This window comes from Myotis yumanensis, unplaced genomic scaffold (assembly GCF_028538775.1).
Source record: "Myotis yumanensis isolate MYYU_CA2020_CCGP unplaced genomic scaffold, mMyoYum1.0.hap1 SCAF_2, whole genome shotgun sequence".
NCBI lineage: Eukaryota > Metazoa > Chordata > Mammalia > Chiroptera > Vespertilionidae > Myotis > Myotis yumanensis.
The window spans coordinates 162,178,941-162,206,065 of record NW_027223753.1 but is presented as its reverse complement, the minus strand read 5'-3'; the positions used below and the strand labels follow the sequence as shown (position 1 = coordinate 162,206,065).

At 48.1% G+C, this 27,125-nt stretch overlaps 1 protein-coding gene across 1 annotated transcript in view; it reads left to right on the top strand.

The window, feature by feature from the left end:
• SLC12A8 (solute carrier family 12 member 8) overlaps positions 1–27,125 on the top strand; it is a 142,445-nt gene that overhangs the window by 79,139 nt on the left and 36,181 nt on the right. The window contains exons 5-7 of the mRNA XM_070403583.1: positions 5,661–5,774; positions 22,463–22,550; positions 24,419–24,506. Coding sequence (XP_070259684.1) covers positions 5,661–5,774; positions 22,463–22,550; positions 24,419–24,506 — 290 coding nt within the window. The remainder of the gene's footprint in view (positions 1–5,660; positions 5,775–22,462; positions 22,551–24,418; positions 24,507–27,125) is intronic.

The following is a 27,125-nucleotide window of genomic DNA, read 5'->3' as shown; positions in this document are numbered from 1 at the left end:
AGGGATGCAGGATCTCGGGCCACTTCCAGACCGAGGGTCAGACTTTGCACTTCCAAGGGGGAAGGGCTCACCGACAGGCCCACAGTGAGCTTGTGGCAGAACCAGGGCGGAACCCAGGTGTCCTGACTATTGGTCTCATCATAGCTCTCCCCTTCCTCCCCAGAGGTCTTTGGGGCCCTCATGCCCACACCATCGAGGAGGAGATGAGCCTGGACTTCTCCCAACCTCTGCTCTTTGGGTGCATCTTCCTTCCTGAGACCTGGGGCTGCCTTGCTCATTGCAGCTTCCAGGAGCTAACACCAGAGCCCAGAGGAAGAGAAGCCCCGCTGACCAGCCCGGGCGGCCGGGGGCATGCTGGGTGGGTTAACTGCTCCACTCCGTCCACCTTGGACCATCTGGGGCCGGGCGGTATCTGAGTAAGTGTGGGTGGCGGCCCTTGGGCAGGTGCTGTGTGGGCACTCAGTGGCAGGAAGGGGCCCTGGACACTCCCTTTCTTCCCCTTTTCACTGAGCTCTCTGTCAGGCTGTCGATTCGGGCCCCTGTTCCCATCAGGCCATGCCCCAGAGCTGTCAAGGTGTAAGGGACGCTGGGCAGACCCTCCTGGGTCGCAGTCCAGCTCCACATGGAGTCGGACCTTAGGAGGAGCCTTGTCTACAGCAACTGCTTGCCCCTTGGAAAAGGCACCCATTGTGTGTTTTCCTGAGGGCACACCTACTGTGCTTCCTCTTCCTCTGGGGACCCTCAGCTTGCTCTTGGTGGTCTTCTCCTGCCTGCGGGAGCCCCTCCCCGCCCCCCCACCCCAGGTGTTGTTTGCAGGGCGTGTGCCCCTTCCCAGAACCTCAGCCTCTCCTTTCCTTTTCCTCGCGGAGTTGCTCTTCCTGTGATCTCCCAGGTCAGCCTGCCCTTGGGTCTGGGCCCCTCCCTGCCTTCCTCTCTCCCGGGCCCTTCCTCCACTCTTTCTATTCCTGGTTGGACCAGCCTCTTCCATTGTCCATTCCCAGGAAAGGGCTATCTTGCTGGTTGAGGGCTTGGGAATGGGAGCCAAGAAGAAAGCCAGTGCCGGAAGCCCCCCTCCCCCGCTGGAGCCCGCAGCTCACAGTGGGGTGGTAGCTGGAGTGCCAGCGTCATTTTTAGAAATCTCCATTTCTCAGTTAGTCAGTGGTTGCAATCTGACATCCACATGTGGGGGCTGATGACTTCTGGACTGCCTCTTCTCATTGCAGCAGGGGCAGGGGTAGAGGCAGGGGCAGGGGCAGGGGCAGGTGTGGGGGAACCACAGGTGCCCCAGAGAGCTTCCTAGCAGCCACCACACTACTTGTGACCAAGGCTGGCCACCTTTGGCCAAGGCATGGTGGGTGGGGTCCTGTGAGCACCCCTCTGATCAGACAGTGGGCCCAGAGAAGCACAGCTCACCAGCCTTTCTGCAGACAGACCTGTGAGTGTCCTCCCCCTGCCTGTTCTTGCCTGGGTTTTGGCGTGATTTGTTTTCTCTGTTCTTTCTAAAAACACAGCTCAAATGGAACCAAAGTATTTTTTCTATGGATATAGAAACAGATGTTCAGGTCAAACCCAGATACATTCACATGCAGCAGCTGTGGGCCCTGGGCATCCCAGGCCTTTCAGATTTGGAAGCTGTTGAGAGAACCCCAGCCCGCCTCCCCTGGTTTGCTACAAGAGGAGACACAAGGCTTACAGAGGCAAAGGGACAATTTTTAGAAATCTCTGGGGAAACACTTCTGGGACGAATTACCGAGAAACGGTGTGGCTGATGGAACACGTTGAATTCAGACAGACCTGGGGTCCAGGCTGGGCTCTGCCTCCTCCCAGCGGTGCAAGCCCCAGCGACCCACCCCCTTCAGCTGGTGGCATTCCACAGGTGGGCCTCCTGCCGGCCCACAGATGGAGAGAGGGGGATGCTGGGAGCTCCGGGGGAGTCTTGTGAGGTTGAAGGAAGCTTGTGCCGCACACATCTCTCTGTGTGGGAGGCGTGCAAGGCTGGGGCCTGGCCTGGAGGAGACGCCGTAGCTATAATCCAGGCAGGTCTGGCTCTGTGACCTTGGACAAGATTCCCTACCTTCCTGAGCCTGGTTTCCTCACCTCCAAGCGTGCAGGGCGATTGTGAAGATCAAGGCTGACCTTGTAAAGGACTTACTACCCAGTGACTGGCATGTTTGAGGTACTCAGTAAGCTTATTATGCTCAGAGGATGGGGTGCTCTGGGGGGCCCTGCACGATGCCTGTGCATGGGGGGAGTCCGCGTAGTCTGGCAGGCCTGCAGTATGGAACATAGTTGGCTGTGTCACTCAGAGCCGCTGTCTGCTCCTTGGCAGGGAGTGGTGACAGGCAGGGCTGGGGATGTCATAGGTGCCTGCAGGGCCTGGCAGAACAGTTTCAAGTGCACAGGCAGCCCCTGGTGTGCAGGTCCTGAACCTCGGGGCCGAAGCCTCCCAGAACGTCTTCGGAGGCCTGAGAACCCCAACTGGTTTGCAGAGTGTGTTGTCTGTGGGGAGAGGGGCCACAGCTTTCATCAGAATCTCAAACAGGCCGTGGCAGAAGAATCGGTACGTTTGGTCTGGGCATCAGAAAGTCGGTCATGAAGACCCGCTGTAAGAGGTTGGCCCCAGGTGTCAGCGCAGCCAGCTAACCTCACTCCTTAGCAACGCACACCAGCCAGAGACACCAGTGCCTGCCCTGCGCACCTGCCCTGCATGAGCTCAGGGTCCAGCTGGACCAGGTTCAGCGTGTGGGAGAGACCCAGGTCCCAGGAGTTGGGGTGAGGGCTGGTCACCAAGGCCTGGGGAGGTGGGGGCAGAGAAATGAGGCAGGTCCACCATGCAAACCTCTGGGGCCCCTCCTCATCCACTGGAAAGTGGCACATGTGAGGGGTGGGCCCTGGGGTCAGTCCTGCTTGGTCAGAAAGCTCATAAGATGCTCTCTCTGGGCCTCGAATTCTGGTTGGAGGGAGATGACTGCGGGATCTGGCCTCGGAGTCTTGTTCAGAGCCCTCAGGCTGTGGGCCGTGCAGGTGTGGCTGGGGCCTCTCTCATTTTTTTTGTTTGGATCCTTGTTGTGCGTATGTTTTTCTCATAAACCGCCGAAATCATTTTGAGAAGTAGGGGGAGTAGAGATGAAAAGGAAGAAAAGATCCTTGTTTATAGAAAAGCTGTCTGGAGAAAGTGGGCTTTCCATTATGGGATGTTCTGTTTGTTTTTCTGAAAGATATATTTTGATGCTAAGTCGATTATGCTCATTAAACACAACGTGGAAAATGTGTAGACGTAAAAAAAATGAGAGAAAAAAATTGCCCCTAATTGCATTATACAGACAGCCACTGTTATTGTTCTGGTATATTTGCTTCTACTCTTTACATGCATAAATGGAAACTTCTTTGAGTATTTATACTATAAATGGTATCTAGTTTTCTTAACATATGTAGAACATGGATAGTTTTCTATGGCACTAAAAACCCTTCTAAGCATTTGAAATACTTCAGCCCCCTTATCGTTAGACATGTAGACCCCTTTTACGATATTAGAAACAAAGCATTGCCAAGCAGCTTGGTCCATAAAGGTCTCTCAAATGTAAGGTTATTCCCTTGAGAGAGGTGCAGAACTGGACCTGAGGGGAGAGGCTGGGGCAGCAGGGTGGGCGTGAGTCTGCTGGGGAATGTGTGAGGGCTGCCCCAGGAGAAGGGGCCGAGGCAGCTCCTCCCAGCCCCCCTTGGGAGCCAAGTGACTCATCCTCTCATCTGTGGCCTTGTTGGTGGGGTGGAGGGAGAGGAAAGGCTTCCCAGTGACTCACCTATGGGGCCTGCAATCACTTGGACCCTTCAGGCTGACCCGGGCAAAGCCCTTCAGGCCTGGTGACCACACACCTGCCCGTCAGGGCCCCTTAGCGATGGCGGCGATCCACGGAGCCTGATGAAGTGTTTATGTCGGCACCGCTGGCCTGCCCGGCGCACATTCAGATGCGCTTTCAGACCTGAGCATCCTCCCAGCTTGGCTGAGCTCTGTTCCAAGGCAGGCTGGACTGGTTTTCTCCTCAGAAAGGCTAGTCACGGGGTCAGCCAGCGGATAAACTGAAGTTCACTTCGCCATTATCGCTTTTTTGTTAATGAGGGGAGGACCAGCTGTGAAGATGCCAAACCATTCAGAAATGTTGCCCAGTTCCTGGGATCAAATGTCCCAGGACAGATTCTGTGTTCAGAAAAGAGAGCCGTCGACGACGATTTTGCATCCCCACCGGACTCCCAAGGGCCCCTTGTGCTTCACTGAGCTTTCGTTTTATTGTTTTTTTGAAAATATTTTTCCTATGAAGTTATGAGTCTTGGAAGCTGTGAGAAGCGCTGGCGACCTCACAGGCCTCACCAGGGAGCTGGCGCGTTTGGTGGGTGGATGCTCGGGGTGAGGCTAAGCCCCGAGGCAGGTGGGGGGCGGGCAGGAGGTCCTGTCACCCGGGCCTAGGGGTCGGCTGTGGAGTCATAGCCCAGGGCTGTCCTCTGTGACTGCAGGGCCGGAGGGCGAGGGGCTGGGATGGCTTCTCTTGGACTACGGTTAGCAGGAACACACCTCCCCTTCTCAGAGACAGGCTTCAGAAGCACAGCCCAAGAATGGTTACCTTGTCTCTTGAAATGCCACAGCCCCGAACGTGTCCATGGAGTCTGTTCAAAGTGACCTCCTTTGACAAAGAAGCAAAATGCCTGTAGGATTCAAACTTGAAAAAGTTCATTCAAGTCAATGTACTAGACGTTTCAAACGCATTGAAGAAATCGGATCTGAGATGTCCCTCTACAAAGCAGCCTGTGAACAAGTCAAATCGAAAGCACGGAAGCGGGCTGTGCCCGTCGCTGGGATCTGAGGGAAAGGGTCTTTTCAGTGTGACCCACATTCACAACCTACCTGCTGTGACCCAGGCCCAGTGCTTGACTCGGGGGGATAGGGATGTGCAAGACTGGACTTGCGGCCTCAAGGAGGCCAGTTGGGGAAAGACCTAACGTGGCTAATCCTGCCAGCTGCACTCAGGAGGAAGAACTGATTCTGATTAGGGAGTTCTTGTAAACCCCAGGGGAGCAACCTTTGAGATGAGCTTGAAGAGTGAGCACAATATTGATGCTCAGGGATGTGGGAGAAGGGTCTGGAAGGCAGGGCCGCAGGGGTGGGTGTCCGTGGGGTTCTTGGGAAGAGGTGTCTATATGACTGTTGGGGAGAAGAAGGAGGCAAAGAGGAATGGGAGATGGTGGGGGGTTGCCAGGCTGTGGATGGTTCTGACACTCATCCTAAGGAGTTTGGACTATGTTCTGCAGCTAATGGGGACGCATGGGACGGTTTCTGAGCAGGGAGCTAACTTAATTTTTTAAATTAAAAGCAAACACACAAATACATGCTCATTGAAAGATGTATACTGACGTCTACAAGCAAAAAAAAAAAAAAAAAGAAAGAAAGAAAGAAAATGCTCCCATCTCCCGTGGTAACTGCTGTTCCCTTTCATGTCATTTCATCCACCTGCATCTACAGATACAGGCACACAGAAGTCAGCTGGATGTGGGAGGAAGATGGCTTTGTCGGACCTTCTCTCTCTCTGCATTGGGTGGGACTACAGTCTGGGGAAGCCTGTGCTACATCTTATCATTTGGCTCATTCGGCTCCTCTCGGTGTATTTCAGAGCATGGCTTCATTGGATATTCACCGGAACTGCTGCAGAACAACACGCTGCCTGATTACAGCCCCGGGGAGTCTTTTTTCACGGTCTTTGGGGTGTTCTTCCCAGCAGCAACAGGTATTGTCATTTGTTGGGGTTTCTTTCACGCTCATGTTGGGGGTATAAATGCTTGGTGCGTAAAACTCAGAATCATAACGGACCTTCATGTGCTCTCAGAATGTACATCTGACTTTAGAGATGGCCTTAGCCTTGACTAAAAATCTATTACTGTAACAGTGTACTTGTTCATAATTCCTGAAGGCCCCAACATGATTTAATCCTCCTTAACCCCTGTACTTATATATTGACACCTCTGGGCCAAGTGAAGAGAGGGGACACACTTCTCTTAGGGCAGGGCAGGATGGCTTCCTCAGCAGGACAAGCTGTCCTTTCTACCCTGGAATGAGTGCAAACTGGGTCTAGAACTCCCCTCTCTCTCCCCTGACTCCTGCCTCGTCTCCCAGGGCACAAAGAAATGCTGTTGTCTTTTCTTACCACACTGGGTGTGGGGAAACCAGGATCCCCTGCCTTCCCCACTTTCCTGGCCCGCAGGGGCCTGGGAGAAGCCTTCACAGCCGAGGCCCCTGCAGAACTCTTGTCCCATGCTGGGGGCCTGGCCTAGAGGCAGTAAGCTAATATGTTGATCAAATGATCTAAATGATGGCGGGGAGGCACAGACTCAGAAAAGCATTTCACCCCTGATCAGGCTGTGTTGATGCCCTGGAGCAGCAATTCTCAACCTGTGGGTCGCGAACCCTTTGGGGGTCGAACAACCCTTTCACAGGGGTCGCCTAAGACCATCGGAAAACACATATATAATTACATATTGTTTTTGTGATTAATCACTATGCTTTAATTATGTTCGATTTGTAACCATGAAATTGGGGCTCGCCACAACATGAGGAACTGTATTAAAGGGTCGCGGCATTAGGAAGGTTGAGCACCACTGCCCTGGAGTGTGGCTGATTTTGTCTCCTTCTCTTCCTCACCTTCTCCCTCTGCCGTCTTATATGTGGCCATTTTCTTGCTCATTATCCTCTCCCTAAATAGGGTAGGGGTAGAAAAAAGAGGAGAAGCTATTAGAATGTCAAAAATTTACAAGGCTGTCCATACCAAATGTTGGCAGAGACACGGAGACACTGGGGTCCTCACATACTGCTAAAGGGAGAGTAAAATGGTACAACCATTTTGGAAAAGTTTGGTGGTTTCTTAAAAATTAAGCATACACCCAGCCATTCCACTCGGGGTGATCTACTGTGGAGGATGAACGCAGGTGTCCGTACAGACAGTGCATGAAAGTTCAAAGCAGCTTGATTTGTAATAGTCGCAAACTGGGAACAGCTCCTACAGCGGGACCTTGGTTCTCCAACTTAATTGTTCAGGAAGGCTGTTCGAGAAGCAATTTGTTCGAAAACAGAATCATTTCCCCCCTTGGAAATAATGGGAATTTAATTAATCCATTCCAGACCCTCAAATGATTCCTTGTTTTAACCTTTCTTATATACAGTACGTGTCTAATGTACTGTTTAATCTGTAAATAAATAAACAGTTCTTTTCTTACGTTTATTGCACCACCTCTTACTGACCTTAAAGGAGCCACTCGCAACACTCGGTCCAGGGGTGTCTTTCAGGTCAGCACGCAGCGTCTTTGCTTGTTCATATGTCACCGCCTCGGAAATGGCGGTCCCTGGCTCACTGCTTTTCTTTTCTCCAAATCAACAGCAGTTTTCCTACCTCTTCAATTGCCTGTGATCATTGCTTCTTTTACACCCTTCACAACGATAGCGCTCTTGATGGCCTCTTTACGTTTTAAAATTGGGCTAATCATCGATTTTTCCCAGCAACAAAAGCATTCTCTTCTTGGTCTGTTGCCTGAGAGGTGCTTTTTATCCTGCTGAGATGTCAGCGTGAAAGGGTTGTTAGATTGAGAACCGAAGTTTGGTTAGACTACCAAGACATCTTTCCTGTGAACAACTTGGTCGGGAACTGAATTGTTCAGGATGGGAGATGTTCGAGAACCCAGGTTTGACTGTATTCATCCGTAGGTGAATGGGTAAACAAATGGCGGTGTTGCCATACAATATAAACTACTCAATAAAAAGACATGAACTATTGATACATGCAACAACACAGTTGAATCTCAAAATAATTATGCTGTATGAAAGAAGTCAGACAAGAAAGAGTACCCTTTTAAAAAGATAAAATTGTAAAAACTATTTACAGAAGATTCTAGAACTTGAAAGTATAGTAGCAGAAAGCAGACCAGTGGATGCCTGGAAATGGGGTGAAGGAAGCAGGAGGGGTGGACAGGGAAATTTACTGAAAAATATATTCCTGACTAAGGGGATGGTTTTACAGATCTACTCATCTGCCAAAACTTTTCAGATTGTTACCCTTTAAACACGTGCAGCTTATTGTATAGTAGTTATGTCTGGGTAAAGCTGTGAAAATGAAAATAACATAAAAAACAACAACAAAGCCCATAATCATCCGTCCTCAGTCCCTCTGGCAACGGCCTTTCCTCTCCTCTTCACGGCCAAACGCAGAGCTTGGTCTGCATCCCCATCTCCATGTTCCTAGGTTCACTCCTCCACTCTCTTTGGAATTCCAAGCCGGTCTCTCTAGCAAAGTGGATCCTTTCAGAATCATCAGTAACTCCCACATGACTCAATCCATGGGCATTCTCAATGTGTCAATGTGTCTGGCCTCTGGGAGCAGTCCGCTCCCTCCTCCTCTCCTCTTGCCTTTAATGACGCAGCACCCTCCTCACCTCCCCCTGACTCTCCGACCTGCCGTTATCGGTGCATCCTCTTCTGCCTGCCCATCACATGTTGGGGTTCCCCAGGCTATGCCCGGGCCCCCTTCTCTCCTTTCTCTGCTGTTTGCCTTGGAATTGCATCCATGCCCATTGTTCACTGACCACCCACAAAGCTGATGACTCCTAATGGGAACCTCCACCCCAGACTTCTCTGAGCGTCACATCATAGTTTCAGTTGCCCACATGACATCTTCTCTTGGGTGTCTCAGACCCAACATGTTCAGAACCAAACGCATTCTACCTCCCCCGCAGCTGGTTCTTCTCTTCGACTCCTGATCTCAGGAAATGGCACTTCATTCAAGCAATGGGGAGCAACTCATGACCTCCTCCTCTATCCATCTGTGCTCCCTGGCCACTCTGGCCCAAGCTGCTTCTCTCACCTAGATCAGTGCAGTGGCCTTCTACCTGAGGCCCCCTGAGGCTTGGCTACAGGCATGAGGCTGGAGCTGGATCTCAGGAGTGACAGGTAGAATCTCGGTCCTCGAATCCAGGTGTGCCAGAAATAGTGCATCTCTTTCATTTTCATGAACCGGAAAGAGAGTCAGCCTCTGACTCTGAGCCTTCATTCTTCCCGGATGACGGAAAGCTGACGTCAATCATTGGTCCTGCCTCCGCCTTGCCCTGCCATTCTGTTCCAGGGTCTTGGGATCTTACCAAGGACCAGGGCATGTTAGGGGGACTCTGGCTATTCGTTATCTGGACACAGAGCCAGGCCTTCCCATTTCCCAGTCTGCACCTCCCTTCAGGTGTGTGCTTTTTGCTACCTTGGAGCCACTTTTGGGGACTAGAAATCTGCTAAGTCCGAGACCCCTATCCTCAGAGTCTGCATTTCCCTGACCTTCCTTTCTGAGGTCTTGCTTGATCCCCACTGGTGCTGCCAGGGAGGGGGCCAAGTACACAGGCAAGTTCTGCTTCTTCCCTGCCACATAGCACCCCCAAGGCAATAAAGTACAGCTGCCCTTGAGCAACATGGGTTTGAACTTCCCTTATAGGCAGATATTTTCCCAATAAATGCATACAGTACTGTAAATGTATTTTTTCTTCCTTATGATTTTCTTAACATTTTCTTTTCTCTAGCTTCCTCTTTTGTAAGAATATAGTATATAATACATGTAACACAAAATATGTGTTAATCGACTGTTTATGTTATCACTAAGGCTTCTAGTCAATGTTAGACTAATAATAGTTAAGTTTAAGAGGAGTTGGAAGTTATATGTGGACATTTTACTGCATGGGGAGCTGGCACCCCTAATCCCTGCATTGTTCAAGAGTCCACCGATAGGTCAACTTCCTTTTGAATGGACAGAAAAGGAAAGGGGGAAACAAAATAAAGGAAATTAACTTTAAAAAGTTAACATCTGAAAATATTTCCAGCTTCCCCTCTCTGTCCTGCCTCCTGACCCAGATGGAACACACATTCTAGGGGCTTCCCGGCTGGGCGGTTCCTTGGGCCTGGCAGCGGGTCCTGACGCCAAGTCAAGAACCTCTGTGTGCAGATGCCCCGTCAGCACTTACACCTGAGGCAGGGCCTGGCCTCCTTGGTGGCAACACTCCAGAGGGTGTTGCCAGGCACCGGCAGGTGGTCGCCTCGGTAATGTGACTCCACACCGCTCCCAGGGCTTCCGTCCTTTGCCTCTCCAGGCCCCGCCCCTTAGGAAGAGGGGGTACCTGTCCCAGAAGAGCCTCCCCTACTACTACTCCTTCAGTGAGGAATGAGCAGTGCCTCAGAGTTGAAGGTGCCACTCAGTAGCCCAGGATCTGATCTGGACGAACATTTGCCATCCGCTAGTCCAGCACCTGCCTGTCTTCTCCTCCACGTTTGTTTTTGAGAATCAGACTAAAACCTCACATAAGCGGGACATTCTGAGGTGCCCCCCGGGACCAGAGGGGAGTACCTTTGCTCTTCCTTTGAGGAAGATCGCTACCCAGGAGTATTAGTCAAGCTTCCTTTTCTGTGGTTTAAATTATGGAAATGTTATTCTGTAATATTCCAAACATTAACTTCCATTACTGAACAGTCTACACAGGCTTATTTACCCCACCCCTCCTAGGAGCTGTGCTTCCCCGCCCAGCCAGGTGAGGAAGCACTCATCTGACCCTTCAGTGGCCAGCTGGTAAGGGAGGAGCACAGAGCAGTTCCTGAAGGATGGCAAAAGGTCCCCAGTAATTGGTGGCCTGAGCTGGGCCTCGGTCCTGCTGCGGAGGTGCCTCCCCTCGCTCTCTGTCTGTTTCCCAGGGCCCCACTGTAACACGGTAGGCAGGGCGAACAATTTGTATCACTTGGCTGTCCCCTGGCAGATGTTCTGTTAAGCTATGAAAAGCATGGATGATTGGCAGTTTCCATGGTGATGGATTTGCCACGGATTAGCTCTGAGTGAGTCATGGCTGGGGCTGCCTCCAACGCCATCCTCTCCTGGAACAAGAGAACCTCCAGGCTTGGAGAGGGGAGGGGAGTTTGGAAGAAGAAACACTTTAGTCCTCCCACCCTGGGTCCCCGTCTCCAGCCAGAGACATATTGTTGAGGTTACTTCAGAGATTTTATTCCAAGGGCGGGAGACTCCTGGGAAGAGCAGCCGGAGGCTCGGTCTCAGCTCCTCTGAATTTATGAAGCAAGTCCTCTGTCCTTCTGTCCTCCTCACTGCACTTCACCACACCCTGGGCAAGTGGCCTCGGGGACGGGGAGAGGGGAGGGGGGCCTGGGGCCATAGACAGACTGTGTATTCGCTTTGTTTTAAAAAGTACTTTCCTTCTCCAAACTACACTCCCAAAGTTTCCCTGAAAAACAAACATCTCTCCCTACAGGGTGTTCACACACACACACACACACACACACACACACACACACTTCACAAATACACACACACCCCACAAATACACATCACACACAAACACCATAAACACATATACATACACATATCACACACAAACACCACACACACACACATACCACAAATACACACACAAATACACAAACACACACCACAACACACACACCCATACACACACATACCACAGATACCCCACAAACACCCCTCCCCCCCACACACCACAAACACATACACTCCACACACATGCACACACACCACAAACACACACACACACACCACAAATACACACAGATACCACAAACACATACACATACCACAAACACTCACACACACAAACACACACACACCACAAACACACATACCACAAATACACACACACAAATACACACACACACCACAAACACGCACACAAAAATACACACAGCCACTCCTGGGATCTGGGACCACAATACATGGATGAACTGGGAAATGGAAATTTACTGGGAACAAAACCAGTATGTGAAGTCATGTAACCCCTGTCCCCAAATCTCAGACTCTTACTGGAAGGAATGAGGGCCTTATGGTTGACCACACCCAGCAGAAGAATGTAGTAGGGAAACCAGCAGCCTTTACCAGAATGTCCTTAGTCACCTTTATGGTTGCTTCTGTGATACCCTTTGCCCTCCCTGGCCCTGATTCTCTTTCCAGCTCTCACACGCACACCCTGAGAGGCTCTGGGACTCTGCTGCACCCCTCTGGGTGGGGGGCTGTCTCCGGGACCCTCGCCCTGGGCTGCAGTGCTGGCTCTGCCTTCAGCCCACCCCCTGCATCCCTCCCCTCCCAAGACATCCCCTGGGGCTCTTCCTAAGTTGTGTGTCTTGTGGGTGAGAGAACAAGAACTTGATGCCCCGAAATGGGGTCCCCAGTTTAAAGAACAGGGAGACCCAGGTGAGGACAACCTGAAGTCGGGGCGCGCCCCCCCCCCCCCTGCATTCTGAGCAGGAACAGGAAAAAAAGAGGAAGCTTTATATTTATTATACATGCTTATTTTTTGTAATTTTATACGTAGAATTAATTTACAACTTTAACAAAATCATCCTACGATGTCGGGCACTGTGCTGACCTCTTTAGATAGAGTCTTTCGTTTAAGCCTCACCACAGCCCCCCTGATTCTAGCAGACACAGATTTAGCCTGAGGCTAATGACACCCAGGCTTCCTTGTCCCCCACTTCCTTTTAAAGAGCTCCGTCTAGAGCCCTGTTCCTAATTTCATATTTCTAATTCCATGTTGTGGAAAAGTTTTAGTCCCCATGGAACCTGGATGCCTCCATGGGTTCTACTGTTAATCCATTTTGCAGATGAGGAAACAAAGACACAGGGAAGTTAGGTTATTTCCCCTGAGGTCACCCGGACAGTAAGTGGGGGGCCCCACTGCGTCCTACGTATTTGGAGAGGATGCTGGAAGAGAGACACACACTTGTCTGGAGCTGCCCTCAAGCCAGAAGACAACCGATCTTGATTGAGTCCCGGTATTTGATGATGTCTCAGCAGAATTTCTACGGCAGTAGAGGGTTGACTGACAAATTCTGCCTCCAAGAATAGAGTGAAGAGGGGATTAAAGATTCTACAAGAAGAACTAAACAAACAAACCAATAAGCCGGGTGTGGAGAAGGAGTGAAGGAGTGTGGTTTAGAAATCAGGTGCAAGGGGAAGAGAGACCATCAGAATCCTGAGAAGCCAAGGGATTTCTGAGTGAGGATGGATCCCATCCTTCCTGTGTGGACATTTATTTAGCACCTACTAGGTGCCAAGCTAGTTTATTCTAACTTTCCAATGGGCCTGCAAGGTACAAAATCTTATCCCTGTTTTTAGATAAGGCTCAGAGCTGCGCTGCCTCTAAACAGCATTACACACACACACACACACACACACACACACGCGCGCACGCAAGCACGCGCACACACACACACACACACACACACACGGCAACAGATAAGATTTGGGCTCCTTAGTGCATGGATATTCTACCTTAATTAAAAAGAAAACTATAAATGTATAAGCACTTAAAAAAGAAAGAAAATAGGCACCAGAGAAACAATTTAACTATAAATGGAAAGAGAAAATTAAAGGTTTCTAAGGACACAGATTTGGATTGAAAAGCTCCCAGGAGGAAGCTTGGAAGTTTCCTGAGAAATAAGTAGTCCTTTAATGAGCACTAACAGAAACCAGAAAAGCCAAGAAAAACTATTAGATTTTTTTCCCTCCCTTTACTAATTCTCATTTTCAGGAATGAAACAAAACAAGAAAGAAAAGAAAAGAAAACAGGGTGAGAAGTAGCATTGTGATGACAGGTAGCAAGCAAAGACTTCGGTCTTTGTGTGCCATGGTTGACTAATGATAGGCAAAAAAAAGATGACCACTATCTGCAGAGGTTGGTCAGTGGTTACCTGACAGTTACACTGGTAATTTTAACCAAGAGCTTATTTTCCAGGGCACCAAGCCCAAGCCCCCTGCTACATGGTGCTGTCAATGCCCAGGGGGTTGTGGATGGTGCTGGAAGTTCAGCCTCATAAACCTAACTAGTAAAGGGATGGCCAACACCATCTTATATAGTAAAGCTGAGACAATACAGACATGCTGAAAGGCCGTAGTACTAGGGTGGAAGACCAAGTGAGAAGGCTTAAGCCATAGGGAGAGAGCCGTTTACTAAGTCACATGGTAACAGCGTGCGGACCATGCCGTCATCCTGTGGCTCGGGGTACAGTATTAACTGCTTCCTGGACTGGCAGTGTGCGGCCCGAGAGGAGGGAAAGCGCCTGGACCAGGCACAGGACAGTGCTTCGGAGCAGGTGACAGGACACCTATGGGTGAACCAATGTGTCGTGCCAATTATAACGGATCAGTTCAGCCTTCTTGTGGTGGAGGTAACCTCAAGTTAATCATGCATTTATTATTTAAAAAAAGGAAATCCAAAAAAAAGTGTGGGTGTTAGGATGAAAATAAGTTAGGCTAGATGATGTGGTGGAAAGAACATCGACGTGAGATCAGGAAAATTGCAGATGAGTGCTGGTTCTGCCAGCAATTAGCTAAAAATCTGGGGTACGATCACTTCTCCTCTGAGTCTGTTTCCTCATCTGGGGAAATAAAAGGTTGGAGGAGATGATCTTTACGATACCTTTCAGCGTTAAGAATCCTTGATCCTAAGTAACCTTTGTAAACAATTTTAGAGACCCTGCTGAGAAAACTGTAAAGATCAAAAAGTAATTACAAAAAGGACACTTAGTGTTTCCCAAACTGTGTTCCATGGAACACTAATAACGAATAAAGTGTTTTATTTCATTTTTAAAAAGTGTTCAATTGTCAAAATAAGTTTTGGGAAGAACTGGGCTACATTTGTCTTGTTAGAGATAGACAGTGAAATTAGCATATTACAGGCACTAGTAGGCCCAACAGTAAAAACCTCGCTAAGCTTTTTTTTTTTTTTTTTTAATGTAATATTGTATTTGTAAAACATCTGGACACGAAAGCTCTGGGAAATAGTATCTGTTCTATGACACCCACCCTAAATTTAGCTCTAACATTAACAATAATATTTTTAAATTGCACCAGAAGCAGAAAGAGAGCAAACTAGAGAATCTTTATAATCTTTGACAAGCACAGGCAAAACACACTAAATCAAAAGAATTTTTTTTAGGCCTAACTGGCAAGCAAGACATTTATAATTCACCAGAACTAGAGATAATCTGCCCAAGAATTGTATAGTCTGAAAGCAGCAGCTGCAGCGTGCACGCCAATCTAACACGTGTGACAGATCACCCACGTCACCACAGCAAGAGTCGCCCACGAAGCTTCCAGTCTGGAGTACAGGCTGCCTCCATTTCCTTGTCTCTGGTGCTTCATGTCTGTGGTACCAACTACCTACTTTTTGGTTCTTCTGTGTCTCAGAAGCCAGCTTCCTGGCTGCCAGGGTCTGGCACATTCCTGAGGGTGGCCTGTGTCAGTGTAAACCCCTCCCCTCCCCCTGCCCAGGGCCCGGCGTGCTCCACACCAGGCCAGGGAGTAGGACCCTCAAACAAAGGTCAGGTCATTGACTGTGTAAGGGACCGTGGCAGAGGAGACAAGGGCATTTGCTATGAATACAGAACCTGTTTGGAAGCAGGAAGCAATTAGGGTTAATCAATCATTTTCCTACAGAGAAGCATATATTACAGCAGTAGAGTTTGTGTAGATCTTCATTTATTAACTTCTGTAAATGATCTGAAGGAAGGTGTACAGAATGACACGGCAAACTATAGAAGGTACTAAAATGGCGAAGGACAAATAGCGGTAATCTCACAGAGCTGAATGAATGCCAGGGCCTGGGCAGAGTGAGGCCTGGCAGCGGGAGCAATGTGGGCAGGCAGGTGAGGCTCCTGTCAACCTGGCAATGGGTTGGAACGTTGGCAGAGGGTCAGAGTGGGGAGGTCCAGCAAGGGGTAGTGACAGTTAGTGGGGTCTAGGGGTCAGGTAAACATGGGGATTTGGCTGGGATGCCCTTGGCACCAGATTGTTCTAGGCCTTGAGCAGAGCCTCAGTGACAGGACCTGGTCCTAGGGGTATAGGCCAGAGCAAGGCAGATCCTGGCCATGCCTTTAAAAAAAAAAAAAATATATATATATATATATATATATGTGTGTGTGTGTGTGTGTGTGTGTGTGTGTGTGTGTGTATTGATTGATTGATTTCAGAGAGGAAGGGACAGGGAGAGATAGAAACATCAATTATTAGAGAGAATTACTGATCAGCTGCCTCCTGCATGCCCCCCACTGGGGATTGAGCCTGCAACCTGGGCATGTGCTCTGATCAGGAATTGAACCGTGACCTCCTGGTTCATTGGTTGATGCTCAACCACTGAGCCAAGCCGGTCCAGCTGGGCTTGCCTTTTTTGATCCAAGTAAGTCCTGCTCATGATAAAACACGAAATAGTACAGAAGTGCTTATAATCATTAGCAAGCCTCCCACCCACCCCTCACCACTCCAAGTTTCCCTTCACAGGGCAACCACTTTTAATCATTTTTAGAACTTTGGGAGTTAACTGTATATCATCAAGCCATATGCCTATATCTATACCTTGATTAATCAAAGTCAGATATAATCTATTGACTCCATGCTAAGAAACAGGAGACTTTAGCTTACTCACATGTTGCTCCATCCACTTCCCAATTTTTGAGAGTTATATTTTAATTTTTAGGTTTTTTTGGTTACCTTTGTAACTTTAAATAATATGCTTAAATTTTTGTTATTTTATCAATTCTAGGTTACATCCCTTCACTCCTTATTGTTGGTGTGGGAAAATTGAGAGATCCTGTGTTGTGTTTTAAGATTAATGTACTATTTGATGTGTTAAATATTTTTACAAGGAATAATTTAGTTATCTCAAGGGAATATCCAATTTTAAGGGAATCTGCATAATCCTTTTATATTTGCATTTTAGACCAATGTCAGAGAAGCTATAACAAGTTGGTTATTAGCAGTTCAGTGAACAAAATCCCATGAAAACTGTAGTTTACAACTTTTTTTTTTTTTTTTTTTTTATATATATTTTATTGATTTTCCACAGAGAGGAAGGGAGAGGGATAGAGAGTTAGAAACATCGATGAGAGAGAAACATCGACCAGCTGCCTCCTGCACATCTCCTACTGGGGATGTGCCCGCAACCCAGGTACATGCCCTTGACCGGAATCGAACCTGGGACCTTTCAGTCCGCAGGCCGACGCTCTATCCACTGAGCCAAACCGGTTTCGGCTGTAGTTTACAACTTAAAGTGAACAGTTTCTCTCCCTCTCTCTCCCCCGCCCCCCATATACACTCAAATCTATTAAAATAATTTTTTTTTTGTCTTAAGCTTAGAAGTCAACTGTCTTCATAACTTCAAAGACAAGTTGCTCAATATTTTTGGAAATTTCTTTGCTCTTCTTAGAAACTCTCTTTTATGATGACAAGATATAGAATAAGTGTAGAGTTAACTCAAAATGTATTGCAACTGGTATATAAATATTTTCTAGCCTTTTCTTTACCTACCTAACAAATTTTATAGTTAGCTCTTCTTTCAAGTTTTCTTATTAAACTGGTTGAAGCTTGTACCATTCAAGCCAGTCCTGAGTGAAAATCATGAGACTTACATTTTGTGTTTACACCACTACAACAAAAATATTAGTGCTCTTTTTCTTCCCTCTGCTAATCTTCCTTCTTTTCACTTCCTAATATTGGTTAGCTATAGCTTTACTTTTACCTCACCGAGCTAGGTAATATTTGTATTCTGTTTTGTAACTATAGCTATATCCTCTGTGCTTTGTCTACATGTCAATTTTTTTTTTTAAAAATAAGAGTTGAATAAATGAGTGACACTTTTTAAAAAAAATATTTTTATTGATTTCAGAGAGGAAGGGAGAGGGCGAGAGAGATAGAGACATCAATGATGAGAGAAAATCACTGATTGGCTGCCTCCTACACACCCCACACCGGGGATTGAGCCAGCAACCTGGGCATGTGTCCTGACTGAGAATCGAACCATGACCTCCTGGTTCATAGGTCGACACTCAACCGCTGAGCCACACTGGCTAGGCTATAGGTCACATTTTAGAAGTTAAAAACAATGCACATGTACACTATTGCGACTATGTAGCTGTTTTCATTGAAGAGCAAAGTAGTGCTAGAATTCCATTCCTTTTACTGTGTGATTATGACGTGGACCTTGTGCCACTTAGGAGAGAATATTTCTAATATCACAGCCAAATGGGTTAAATTTTCTTAAATTTCATCGGTTATTTAAAATGTCACGTTTTAGTTTGCTTTGTATTTAGACCTTTATTTTATTGTTTACTTTTCCTGGAGTTTCAATAACCTTTTTTTCCTTCTTATTGTCAAAATATGTAGCAAACATCCTTAAAATCATTCAGTTTGTTAATTGTACTGTCCATTGTATTGACTTTGCTTTGTATGCAGAGGCATCCCTCTTAGGATCTCCATCCTTCAGCTTCAATCCCTGCTGGCTTATTTTTTGTACAACAGGTATTCTGGGACTTTGCTCTATTCCTGAGTTATCACCACTGTTTTCTGAATCTCATTTTTTCCAACTTTATGCTTTATATCCTCACTAGAGGCTCCATGCATGAAATTCGTGCAAAAGTAGGTCTTCCTTCCCCCGACTGCTGGCACCGGCTTTTCTTTGGCCGCTGGCAGGCACCTGGGACCTGGGCTTCCCTCGCAGCCCCGGCTTCGTCCGGAAGGACAGAAGGACGTCAGGTCTAATTAGCATATTAACCTTTTATTATTATAGATTTTGCTGGAGTACATGCATTAGCATCTTTCTCAGAAATGGTATGTGGAGGTAACCTTTCTGAGCCCTTGTTTGCTTAACTTCACTTTCATTTAATTGGTAATCAGGCTAAAACTCTAGTTTCAAAAAATTTTTCCTCAGAATTTAAAAATCAGTGTTCCATTGCTTTCTACCATTCAGTGTTGCTGTTGAGAAGTTTGATCCCAGTCTAATTTTTGTTCCTTTGCAAGTGTTTAGTTTTTGATCTTTGAAAATTTTTAGGATTTCTCTTGATGCATATAGGTATGGAGGTTTTGTTTTTTTTTTTTTGGTTCTTTGTGTTGTCTACTTTATGGGATATGTCAACCTGAAAACATGTCTTCTTCAGTTTGAAGGAAGTATTTCTGTTATTTATCTGGTTATTTTATTTATTTTCTCTGTTTGCTCTTTCAGGGTCTCCTATTAGTTGGATATTGCAATTCTAAGATTTCGCCTCTATTATATTCTTTGTTCAAGTTTTCTCCGCCTTTATCTTTCTATTCTAAGTTCTGGGGTATTTACTTATCACTTAGATCTTTATTGCATTTTTCATTTTAGTGATCATGTTTTTAATTTCCAAAAGTTCTTTCTTGTTCTTGGATTATTTTTTGTTTTTCATGGCAACTTTCTTTATAAATAGAATAATCTTCTTGGGTGTGTCTGAAGCTGCTGATGAGTATTTCCTTCAAAATTCTCCTCTGTGTCCTGGTTTTTATGTTCTTCCAGCCCAGGTTGTTCTATTTTTATCGTGCATGTGTTTGTGTGTTTGTTCCTGGTTTTCATCACACAGCTGGCCATCTTTGGTCGCTGGCGTGGATTCCCTGCTGCAGTGTCTGTAGGTCTCTTTTCCCGGTGGGGCTGCCTCTTCCTGGGAAAGCTGACGGCAGCACATCTGTGAGAATGGCTGGTTCTGAGGAGGCTCCATTCGGGGTGCAGACATCCGCACCAGCAGCCTTGGTTTTCCTTGGGCAGTTTATTCAAACCCTCTAGAGAAGTATTCCAAAGCTCTCTGTTCCTTTCCTTCCACTCTTTATCATTATCTGCATTTTCTGTGTTCCAGACATTGGCGGAAACCTTTCATCTACTTAAGACACCCCCCTCCCACTCCTCTTTGCTTAGGGGCTTGTATTCATTTCCCCTCTTTACTACCCTTTTAATGGGCTCTTGGGAGGGGAACCAGAGGAAAGAAAATGTGCCTAACATACCACGTTAAACAAAAAGCCCTTTAAGAATTATTTTCCCTCATTTCAAAATGATTACTGTAGAAAACTGAGAAAATATAGATAAGTAATAAAATAAAAAATGTTTATTCATCACCCAGAAATAACATTGTCAACATTTCAAAACACGTTCTACTTCTACTTTTTCTATACATCTATTTATGTTTGTTTTTTCTTACAATGGGATCAGACCATATGCTCTGTTTTCTAATGTGCCTCTAAAATGAAACAATAGCTTTTAAATATCTTTCCATGTCACAACATACTCCTGACAATATTGGAGACCTGGTATTTATTGAAAGATGTATCATTATTTATTTAGCCAATCCGCTATTTTTAGAGATTAGGTTATTTCTAATTTTCACTATTGTAAAGAGCATTTATAGACATTTTTGGCTCAGATTTTACTCATCTCCTTGACTATGTACTTAGGATAAAATCCTAGCAGTGGAATAGCTGGGTCAAAGTATATGTGGCAGGTCCCAGTGTTGGTCCAAAATTCAGGGTCCTCTTTGAAACAGCCCCTTGTTAGCTCTCAGGCCCCAGGCTTTCCCTTTGCTCCACTTCTCTGGAGCTTCTGTAAGTATTCCTGCAGAGGTGTGGAGAGCATAATTTCTGGAGTCAGACAGACCAGGGTCGAATCATGGCTTTTGCCACTTAGTAAATGTGTGACCTTAGGCTATTTTAATTAACCTCTGTGAGTACTAGTTTCCTGTTCTATAAAACAGGGAAAATAATTCTACTCTTCTGATGTGGTTGTTGTGAGGATTAAACAAGATAAAAATGCATGTAGAGAATAGCATAGGCCCTGTCAGGTTGAAAGTGTTCATAAACCCATAATGATGGGGTTAGACCATTCCTCCTCCCCCTAAGCCAATGTGGCTCTCCCTTCAAGGCCACACCGGAGATGCACGCACTCTCTGGGAGGCTTTCCTGACTGGGGCAGGCAGAGCTCTTGTGGGCTGGACCGCATTTGATGTTCGGACACGTGGCTTGTAGCTTTCCTGTGTGTGTGTGTGTGCACGTGTGTGTGTTCAGACAGAGAGTGACATCCTGCACTGTCTCCCCGGTTATCACCTTTCAGAAGTGTTCTTGGGAATAGTGGTGATGATGTGACTCAGTGTTGGTAGCATCCAGATTGTTCTTGGGAATTCGTTGAGAGCCCTTTTCAGCTCAGAGGGTTTGTCATTATTTCTTCAAATAGGTTTTCTAATCCTTGCTCCTCTTCTTGTCCTGGCACCCCTATTATATGGATGTTATTTCATTTCACATTGTCCCAAAGTTTCCTTAGGCTCTCCTCCTGCTTTCTAATTTTTTCTCCAATTGCTGTTCAGACTGGGTATGTTTTTCTGCCCTGTTTTCTAACTCACTAATTTGGTCCTCCTCTTCTTCTAGTCTGCTGTTGAAACCTTCCATTGTGTTTTTTATTGTAGCTATATCATTCTTGATCTCCTCTTGATTTTTACATAAGTTGTTGATTTTCTCATCCAGCCGGGTTAGGAACTGTATTACCCTTACTCTGAATTCTTTTTCTAACATATTGCATGCCTCCATTTCATTTAGTTCCTTTTCTGGTGATTCCTCCTTTTCTTTCCTTTGGGTGGTTGTTTCTTTGTCTCCCCATTTTTGCTCTCAATGAAGGGTACAGGCGCCAAGTCACCTGGGGCCTGTGGCTGAAGTGGCAGGCTTGGTGGGAGGAGAGCACACTCTGGGACTCACAGGAGCCTGCAACTGGGGAGGCTGGAGTCCCGGAGTCTGTGGGTCTGCAGATGAGGTAGCAAGTCTTTGGCCGGAGTGGCTATAGGGTCAGGTATAGTGTCTGAGGCCAGTCTTGGTGGTGGTGAGGCTGGGCTCCTAGTCACAGCAACTCTCCCCTTCAAGATGGCATGGTCTCTGTGCCAGAGCCAGCCCCACTGGGAGTGCTTGCAGTGATAGCAGGAGCTCCCCATCTAGTAGAGCCCGGTCTGCCAGCCCCCGAGACTCCTGCAGGATCTAACTCCCTCACTCACACACACACACACACACACCCCACATGTCCACACACTCCCCTTTCACTCCCTCACTCACTCACACTCTCTTCCTCACTGCTGTCCTGCTGGCTGCCATCTTAACTCTCAGCTTAGGAGGTTTGAATGTGGTCTCTGGCTCTATTAGGTGAGACTTGCCCCCAGGACACCAGAACCCCAGTTAGACGGTGGGCAGCATATGCAAGGAACTCTGCTGAAGGAGCTGCAGGAGGAGGTTTGCTGAGGTCAACCCTTCTCAAGGGGTTGACCCATGGAAGGCAGAGCTCAGTATAGGGCCTTGGGACCATTGTGCAGCCTGCCAGATGCCTCCCTGACCCTTATTACTTTGTGCTGGGCTATAAGATGCTTTTTGTAGCTGGTAGGGCCTTCCTCAGCATTGTTCAGCCCACAAAGGTCCCTTTCATGCCACGGATGCCTCCCCAGTTGCCAGGGGAGATTGAGAAGTGAGGTTTGCATATGGGAGGGCTGGCCAAGGGCTAGCTTCCAGGAGGGACCGAGGAGGAGAAGGTGCTTGGTGCAGTACCCTGCTCACCCCTTTCTCATCTGGATGTCTTTCAGGAGTCATGGCCGGCTTCAACATGGGGGGTGATCTCAGGGAGCCCGCTGCCAGCATCCCCCTGGGCTCCCTCGCAGCTGTTGGCATCTCGTAAGTTCCCCTCAGTGGCATTCAGCTGGGGAGAGGAAGAGAAGACTCCTGGTGAAAGAGGGGATTGTCCCCTTTTTCTGAGAGCGCCCCAACTTTGACCAATCTATTTCATATTCCAATCCTCTTTTTAACACTCAGTGGGCTGGAAAATTCAAGTCTGGTGGGTTCAGATGATTGCCCTATCATGTGCCCTGCCTGGGAACTTGGGAGGGGGGAGATGTCACTAACACAGATCCATTCCTTTTGTCTCTTTCTCCTCAGCCTCCCAGCCTCATCCCTCCTCCACCCCCATTTTGAACTTGGGGATTTTTTTAACCATTGAGTTTCCAGAATCATTGGAAGGAGCATAAGGATGAAGGATTTTGCAATCATATTAGGGTTTGCATTTCAGCTATGCCACAGATTGACTGCAGCATGACTTTGGGGCATTTATTTAGTTCTCTGGGCCTCCTTTTTCTTTTCTGTAAAATGGGAACAATGAAAAGGTGTGGGCCCTATGTATTGTGGAAGAGATACTGTATATAAAGACACATAGAAGGAACTTAAAGACTGGTCCTTCTTCCCCCAGCTAGCTTCCCTGCACCACCCTAAGGCTGCCCTGGGTTTAGGTCACACTGTGCCACCCACACGAGCAGGTCAGGTGGCCTTGGACCTGTTTCTGACCTTCTAGAATCTTTTTTTTTTTTTTTTTTGATTTTTTTTTTATTTTTCGCTGGAATCTTTTGATTTTCTTGTTGTACCATGAGAAAAAGGCTTTATGGGGTGGGTGTGAAAGGCAATGAGATCACAGATACCACAGTGACCAGAAAAGTTGAAAGTGCCTGCATTATTTTAACAGTGATATTTATAAATATTAACGTATGTTTTCTACACATCCTGAGTTTGCTCTTAGCTTACTGTCCGGACACTGTCGCTTTTAGCCAGGCACACAGTGCCAGTCTATTTTATGCTAAATAGGGCAAGCAGTTGTATTGGGAAGAAAATGAAGACAACAAGAGAGTGCGAGAGAGTGCGCTGGGAGTTGGGAAGGAAAGGAAAGAAAGAACCCTGTCTCATTTTCGTCACAGCTGGGAGATCCCAGGAGGAAGCTTTGGCCCATCCTCTCATTGCCCAGATGGGTTTGAGGCCACCGGGATCACAGGACTTGCTCAAAGTCACAGGGCATCTGGGGGCGGAGCCAGGTCACTGCAGGCCTTTTTACACTTGGTTTGGCTGTCTATCATCTGGGAGCCAAGGAGCAGCAGGACTTAGAGGCCTGACCGACCATCAACTTGTCCTTCTGGCGGAATGAAGGGGAGGGGGCTGCTTGCCAATTCTAGCCTGGCAACCTAGAGGCCAACTGGGCCTCCTCCTCCTCCCCCTCCAACACCCTTTGTGTGTTTTTCTTTCTTTCTTTTTTTAAAATATATTTTATTGATTTTTTACAGAGAGGAAGGGAGAGGAATAGAGAGTTAGAAACATCCATGAGAGAGAAACATGGATCAGCTGCCTCCTGCACACCTCCTACTGGGGATGTGCCCGCAACCAAGGTACATGCCTTTGACCCGAATTGAACCTGGGACTCTTCAGTCCACAGGCCGACGCTCTAGCCACTGAGCCAAACTGGTCAGGGCTGTGTGTTTTTCTTTACTGTAAAAAAGAGACAAAGCAATGACACTTCTTTTTTGCTAAGGAATGTACTAAGGAGAAAGAGTACGGAAGGTGCCCCCAAGGGGAACGAGGGAAGCTTATGATCAGCCTTTCTCTTTCCTTTGAGTCAGGTCCCCATGGGAACCTGAAGGCCCAAGCCCGAATGGGGTGGGTTGTGAGAGGGTTGGCCAGGCTGGGGGTGGGGTGGCAGCTCTGTTCTATGCCTGGGTATTTTGCAGGTGGTTTCTGTACATCGTCTTTGTCTTCCTGCTTGGCGCCATCTGCACTCGCGAGGCCCTCCGCTATGACTTCCTGATAGCAGAAAAGGTGGGTGAGTCCTGCACTGATGGGGGCTCCGTGTGCCAGGTCGTCTGTTTGTTCCCATCTACAAATGGCAGCCTGCCCCTTGCAGTTCTGCCTGGGAATCCACATAGTCTTGGGCCCAGGACAGAAGATGGGGACAAAACCATGGAAAAGGTCCAGGCTCTTCTTATGGATCCCTAGGAACAGACAACAACACCTATAAAGTCAAGTGCACCCAGGTGACTAAATAGTGGGGGCAAAAATCAGGACAAAAGCAGGTTCTGTTTACCTCAGATCCTGAGCTCCATCAGCCCTTCATTTTTGCCCATAGCCTCACCTACCACCCTGAACAGAAAGTGCTGCTCACGGGAAGCAGGTAAGGAGGAGGCTGACAGACAGAAGGAGGGCGGCAAGGCTAAGAGAGATGGAGGGAGCCGAGAGCCAGGGCGAGAGCCTGTGGGAGGCAGGGCAGGAGGCCTGCTGTCCTCTGAGAACCCTGACCCCTTGGGCTCTCCACACACACGGGTGGGCCGGGTAGATTTGGCTGTACCATCTCTGTTTCTGGAGCTGAACTTCCTACCCAGAGAAGATTAGCGAATTCCTCACGTTCCACAGCCGCCCCTTCTCCGGCTGGAGGTCATGTGATGCTCAAGGACACTGGTTTGGCATCTCTGGGACCCAGGAGAATGAGATTTCCCGACACTTTTCTGGAAACCCCCAAAACTCCTACCTCCCCTTAGGTTCCTGGAGGAATGCAGATCCTGTGATTCCCGTTATTTGTCGAGGAAGGTAGTAGGCTGGGAGCCCTTCTTCCTCAGTTAGCTCCTGGGTGTCACTGCTCACATTTTGGGAGAAATGACCCTTTCCTCTTGGTGAGGCCTGGCTGATCATGGGCGGTGAGGGGGCACTGCTGGGCCAACGCCAGGGCAGGAAACTCTAACAACTTTTAGAGCTACATTTCGGCTTGGTTTACACACTAGCAAAGGCTTCTTTTTAAGGCGTGTAGCCGCTGATGTGAAGGGGATGTTTGCGTGCAGGGGTCGTGACCTTACCTTGGAGGCAGGTTTTGAGGGGGCAGCAGTGGCCCTAAGGAGAGCACTGGCACCCGCCTTCCAGGGCCCCCACAAGGGGGTTTGCGCTCAGGGAGGGAATCTACGGCCCTCATTTATGCCTACGTGCCTGCTTTCATCTTGAGTTTCATCTCCCAGGGGCCTTTTCTCTAATTGTGGATGAAAAGCTTGGCTGCACTAGAGGAATCAAGGGCCTTGGGGAGCGGCAGACCCTCTGACCAGGGGGAGCTGCCTGCTGCTGGCTGCGGCTTGCCAGTGGCCAGCCAGCCCTGCCTGCTGCTAAGGCCCGTTTCTTTCTAGTGCACTCCCTCCCAGGGGTCCTTTCAACCATCAGAGACTCTGGTCTGGATGGAATGAGGCAAATTATCCTCGGGGCTGGGGCTCCTCTCTTCCCTCCCTCCCTCCCTCCCCTGCTTTGTGGAAAAGCCAAGAATGGGTGTGTGGGAGGACAGGCAGCCTGTATCCAAGGGAGGCCAGACAGCAAGAGAGTAAAAACATCTCAGTGAACAGCATGGGAGGGCCTCTGTGGGTGGAAATTCCACCGCCGATAGTAAAAATATTCACGGGGAGGAAGCGTGTGGGAATGCCACCTGTCCCAAACGGCGAGACAGGTAGGCAAGTACTTGGCCGGCGGGAGGCACGTGCTAAACCATGCCTGGTAATGGTAATAACATGTGGGAATGCCACTATGCACGTGCCAGGATGAGAGGTGGAGAGTCGTTTTTGGAGAGGATGAGAGACCACTTCCTGGAATAGTTGTAAAGCCCAGAACGAAAGAAAAGGTACTGTTCTTGTTCTCAGTAGCAGATGGACTGGTGCAACAAGTAACCAACCAGGGCCACTCCAAGAGAGCAGCGCCCTGGTGTGCCCGCCACCGTGAGGGCCACGCAGGAGTTTCCCCGTAAACCTTGAACCTTGGCTTTTCTTCTTCCCTCTTCTCTCCCGGGACTGACTCCTTGGGACTGACGAGGCTGCAATAGCAGGTACTATAATCAGGTGATAAGTGGGCCACAAACAATTTTACTGACCGTCCTCAGAGAACGTGTAGCGGTTGGAAGGTACAGGTGCCTGGTCTTATGTGGCCACTCGATACAAACTACCACCTGGATGTGGTTTTAATGAACTGTTCATCTTGGCTTCACATCTTAGCCGTGGCCTTGGTTGTGAGCCCATCCATCCCTGAGCTTCCCTGAGTCCTGGGGAAGCAAGGCCTCTTGGGTCTGGTCTGTGTACCCAGAGGGTCTCACCTCCGGGTGCAGACCAGGCCGGGCCTCCAGCAGGCGCCCCTCGCGCTGTTTCTCCTGAAGCTCCTCCATGCACTTCTTTTCTTGGGCGCATTCTGCCAGGACGGTACCTTCTGTGGCTGCTGGCTGCGCTGGATCCCTTTCCACTGACCTGCAACCACTCAACTCGTTGTTTCTCTCTGGGCTTCCTGCAGCTTCTCTGATGTATTTCTAATTATTTGGCTTCCCAGCCCAGGGTTTCCCTAAGAATTGTCCTTTTTGCCTTATGTCCCTGCCCCCAGGAACTTTTTCCTGGCTCTCAGGTGTTGGTCTCAGTAATGTTATGTTTC